This window comes from Anopheles aquasalis, chromosome 2 (genome assembly GCF_943734665.1).
Source record: "Anopheles aquasalis chromosome 2, idAnoAquaMG_Q_19, whole genome shotgun sequence".
NCBI lineage: Eukaryota > Metazoa > Arthropoda > Insecta > Diptera > Culicidae > Anopheles > Anopheles aquasalis.
This window is the reverse complement of record NC_064877.1, coordinates 5,782,501-5,787,500: the sequence shown is the minus strand read 5'-3', so window position 1 is coordinate 5,787,500 and position 5,000 is coordinate 5,782,501. Positions and strand designations below refer to the sequence as shown.

Below are 5,000 nucleotides of genomic sequence, written 5' to 3'. Positions count from 1 at the left end.
CCCTTGAAGTGGATTTATATGGAGATTTGCCGCATTTAGTTGTCCGGTGTCCGGTGTCTGCATACCGAACATCAATCAGCTGTGGATCACGAGCGCATGTGTGTCCGGTTCTGCTGACCATAGCTCTCCCTCTCTCTCTCTCTGTCTCTGCTCCCTCCGTGGATCTCGGAATGCACAACATTGTTGTACGACTCGGCGGAGTACTGGGCGAGAAATCGAACCATTAGAAATCAGCAGTCATCGTGCGCGATGATGATGATACGGGAAGTGCCGAGTGGCACATTTTCTCGCTGGTGGACTCCAGATCGTCTGGTAGTGAAGCGCTGCTTGCTGCACCTGCCTCGATCCGATCCGATGACGGACCCATCCCCGAGTCCGAGAAAATGAAAGTCTCCCTACAGTGTACCGCACCGGTGGTACCGGTTCACCAGCATGGCACCAGGAAAATGGCCATCGAGCCGCCGTGGGGAAGCGCGCTCCTTTGCGTAATGCTTTCCCTTTGCGTTTTCGTTTTCGGTGGTGGAAAATGGTGGTCTTCGCGAGCGTGTTTTCACTTTCTCGTCTTTGACTGTGCGTGGCTCATCGCGCGAATGTCTTCGGTGCAACAACTTTTCACAACCGGCTAGCTCGTCTAGCGATCGTGGGGTTTTTTTTTGGGAGGGAACATTATCTGAGATTGGCGAAGGTGTGGCCTCCGATTGATCCCAATTTTTTCGGTCAGCACCGTCTCGTAAGATTGTGGAGCGAAGCAGAGACCGGGGCTGTCAAAACGGCGAAAAAGCGAGCGATGAATGCCAGGGTGAAGTCGCAAAAAGTCCGTCAGCTGTCGGCTTGCGCCGGCCGGGATCCGGTTTTCACCTCAACCAACCAGCCAGTCAGCCAGTCAGCCTTATCTGACGTTATGCCTCGGATGTATATCTCTGGTCAGACATGCCAGAGCCGTTGCATGTCTGAGACGAATTTCGAATGCAATCATGCCATTTCAGGAAGGATTCGAGGGCTTAAGGCGCCGTGCTCCATCGAATACGGCCAAGGTGTGTCGGCGGACAAGCTTAATTGCTTAGCAACAGCAGTGACTGGTGCGCGCGTACCACGGTAGCTGAAGCGTTTCAGCCAATACCTTGTCGGATGCGTGATACCCCTGACGACTGACCTGAATTGTTGGGCAATCGGTGGCTCTAGTTGGATTACTTCTTGGAATCAGTTTCGAACAAATGTTGCTTCTTCTTTATCGTGCTACTGTTTTTTGCTAACCCTTGTTTCCCTTTCCCATTTATCTTCCTTTATTTTTTTTCGACCAGGTCCCGATCGAGCTGACAAAACGCCTGGAGGAAGTGCGCCTACTGGAGTCGCGCCGCTCGCTGCGGCTGGCCGTGCAGGAGAAGGATACGGACTTTGCTCGCCTGGCGGATATGGCCGGTGATCGGCGTCGACAATCAAACTGCATTGATGTCCCTTTCCCATTGACACAACAGAACGGGTAAGTGACTTGTAACGTCTGCAGAAAAATTCAATCGAATTGATGTTAATGCAATCCAAATGAAATTTCACATCCTGGATTTTTCTTAACTTCCTAGAATGTTCCATATCACTAATTTGCGTCAAGATTTCATGAAAATTGTTGATACTTTTTTTTAAACAAATCTTTAAAAATCGTGTTATCGTGCAAAATGATAAAAAGCATCACTTTTCGAACTTCAAAAATCTGCCAAAAATCGAAAATTAGGAAATTCAACAAAAACTCGACGGGGCTACCTAGATAAACTTATAATCTTTCAAACGAGTATCGATTTGTATTTTTCTGATGACCCATCACGCAACTACGATGGGCACTGTTTTTGATGCGAATCAAAAGACTTGGCCCTTAAGAATTAAGCGACGAACCCGGTTTGATCAATGTGATCACTTTTTCAACTTCAAAAATCTGGCATAAATCGAAAAATAGGAAATTCAAACAAAACTCAATGAGGCTACCTGGATCAACTTATAATCTATCTAAAGAATATCGATGCGTATTTTTCTGATGACGCATCACGCAGCTACGACGGGCACCAGAAAATACCTTTTCGCAGACGCACCTTTATGAGTGTGATGCCGTGGATGAAGTTTTTAAAAAATCTTCCCCAAAAAAGAACTAAAAATTCTTCAAAAGTTGTTGCTTAATATGCCATACTCTTGAAAAAGTAAAGGGGAAGGATACGTCACAAAAAATCTTCAAAAATGAGCCTTTTTTTAGGCAGAAATTACCGAAGCCCCTCTAAAACATTATTTAATATCAATATCGGATATTCAGTGCTTTTCGGCCCGTTAATACAGTGTCCCCACGGCCCCCCAGGGGCTAAAGACGGCCCTGACGATGGGTCACAAAATTCCCAACCTGACGACCTCTGCGTTGATCGCGACCAACATATTAAGCCGTTTATGGAGCAGGACCGATTGCTCATGCGAACCGACGGGAAGGTCATGAGAAAGAGGCCAACCACCAGCGACCGGCGAGTGTGATGAGTGATTCCTGTCTATCCTCGCAGCGCCGACACTTGGCAGATTGGCAACGGCATGTTTTGTTTCAATTCACCTCTCCCGCTCCCCGTCTGTCCCTTTGATGTGTCAGCTAAGGTAATCGAGGAGTCCTCCGAGGTACAGGTGTGTGCCTCTTGGCACTCTGCCAAGACACGCGCCACTCGAGGTATTCGGATATTTTTGAAGCTGCTAATATACCGTGGAGTGCGCATTGAGGGTGTACCGTGGTCGTGAGGCGGAACGATCACCAAGCTTCTTGGTGTAAGTCGATGACTCACACAGTTACCGTGCCACGATGCACTCGTTCGTTGCACACCTCATGTGCATTGCAGATCGAGCGACACACGATGCCGACGACGACGACGATGATTTACCGGCCGGTAGAACCTGGTGCCTGCGCCAACCATGATAGTGTGTTGACATTCTCGCCACGATCGGTGGCCTCGATCCCACCGCATACAGCCATCCATTAGTGCACGTCTTGTGTGCGTGCGTTTGTAGTGTTCCTTGTTCAACTCAATTTTGCTTAGTAATCCGATCGCCATTCGACAGAAATGACAGCGCAACACATCAACAACAACAGCCACCACTCAGCACAAGCAACAAAACGATCGTTGTGTTGTTGGTTCAACAGAACAGTGTTCTCAATCTCGTCAGCCAGAGAGTAGGAAGAGGAAGAAGAACGCGCCCTGTGCGCATCATTAATCATTTGGATTCACGCATTCACACTCGCGATTGCCGCAAAGCGCAAACATACAGCAGAAGTGCGAATGTGTCAAAAGGCGGCCGACCGAAGCGGAGGAATCGGACCGCGGAGGGGGGATGGGATGGGATTGGGATTCGCGATCACGCTACACCGATCGCATTATGAGGGCTCGTTCATCAAGCGTCATCATCGGACCAACCTCCACTCCACGATCACGCTCTCGCTCTCGCTCTCCCACACAGTGCGAGCCGCATTTGCGAATTTGTTTTCTTTCCTCCCCACACGCGCACGCACGCACACGATCTACCGGCGACGATCATCTGTTTTCGCGCTGCCGGTTTGTTGGCCGACGGCCGATCCGCTACGCCAAGCTGTAACCAGCGACCGGACGACTTGCGAAAGTGAAGCCAGGCAGCCCGGTCAGTCGGTGTAAATGCAACGAGCAACCCCTTCGACCGGCCGGCCGGCCGGTGCGGTGCGGCGCGGCGCAAGGCGCGAAGGGCGAAGAGAAGAGAGCGGCCGACTTGCCCAAACGTGATTCGCAAGCCGTCCTCGACTTCGCTCGCCGTCATCATCATCGCTGGCGCTGGTGGGGCTGGCTGGTAGGCGGTGCGGAAGAAAGCTGAAACTTGCCCAAGGTCAGGGAGGTTTTTGGCGAAAATGTTTTCGCAACGCGCACGCACACCATTGCGCGCCACTGTCCGATCAACCGATCGTCGGTGCCTTGGTCGTTACGGACGGACCGGGGTCTGTGGAATGCTGCTGATGCCGCCGCTGCTGCTTGTGCTGCTTCATTTTTCGCCATTTTTCTTGCGCTGGCGTTTCGTTTTCCATTTTTTTCCTCTCCTTTTCTTTTTGTTCTTGCGCGTGGCAGCGGGGTTTGCCAATTTTTGCTTTCGTGTGCGCCATTCGTTTCGTTTTCGTTTTTCATGCCACCGCCAGCCGGTGCCGCTACCTTCCGCGCATTGTTCCCAATTCTCGGGTTTTCGGACGCTTTTCTTCGCTAACGGGGCTACGGCATGCTTCACTTTCTAGTGGCCGCCGCCATCGCGTCTCTTGCGCTGACCTGCTTAAGCCGCTTAATCGTTTGCTAATCGACACCACTGCTGCCCCGATCGCCGATTGGTGGAGGTGGTTAATCGAATTAGTAGTCGCGATGGCGGCAGCGATACCGTCGCACCTTATTCAACCAATAAGCCACGGGTTTCTTGTGCTTATCGTTCTTGCATTGGGCTGGTAATGGCGTCCGTACGAAAGAGAGAGAGAGAGAGAGAGAGAGAGAGAGAGAGAGAGATGTCGAGGACAGTGCAATTGATCCTCCGCGATCTCGCGATGACATCAGCCGTTGAGTCACCCGGGGGAATATCTGCAAGTGGTCACTGCGAGTTGCTGGTCAGCGCTGAACTGCAGAACACGGCCGAATGACTCATTACCATTTCGCAATCCATTGTGACGAACAGTCCACAAGATCCTGGCCACCGAGACGTGATCGTGCCTTTGCATGGATTCGTCTACGATGATTGAAATGATATCACCCCCGCCAGCCCCAGCTGCACTCAATGTATGATGAATCAACGCGCTTTATCGCGCTGCAGTTTACCAGGAATTCCCCACGATTATGTTGCTTCCCTCCTCTCCAGCCCATTCAACTCTTTGTGCGACTCAACATTCCTTTGTGACACGGAACAACTCGATTCGATTCGATTCGATTCGATTCGGATGTCGGATGCCGTGCCGTGCTGTGGCCTCGACTGACGCCGAGGTCAGGGATATG

The 5,000-nt window shown here is 51.0% G+C and overlaps 1 protein-coding gene across 1 annotated transcript in view; it reads left to right on the top strand.

Annotated features, from left to right (window-relative positions):
* LOC126571368 (zinc finger protein 395) overlaps window positions 1–5,000 on the top strand; it is a 76,631-nt gene that overhangs the window by 37,877 nt on the left and 33,754 nt on the right. The window contains exon 2 of the mRNA XM_050229834.1: window positions 1,302–1,480. Coding sequence (XP_050085791.1) covers window positions 1,302–1,480 — 179 coding nt within the window. The remainder of the gene's footprint in view (window positions 1–1,301; window positions 1,481–5,000) is intronic.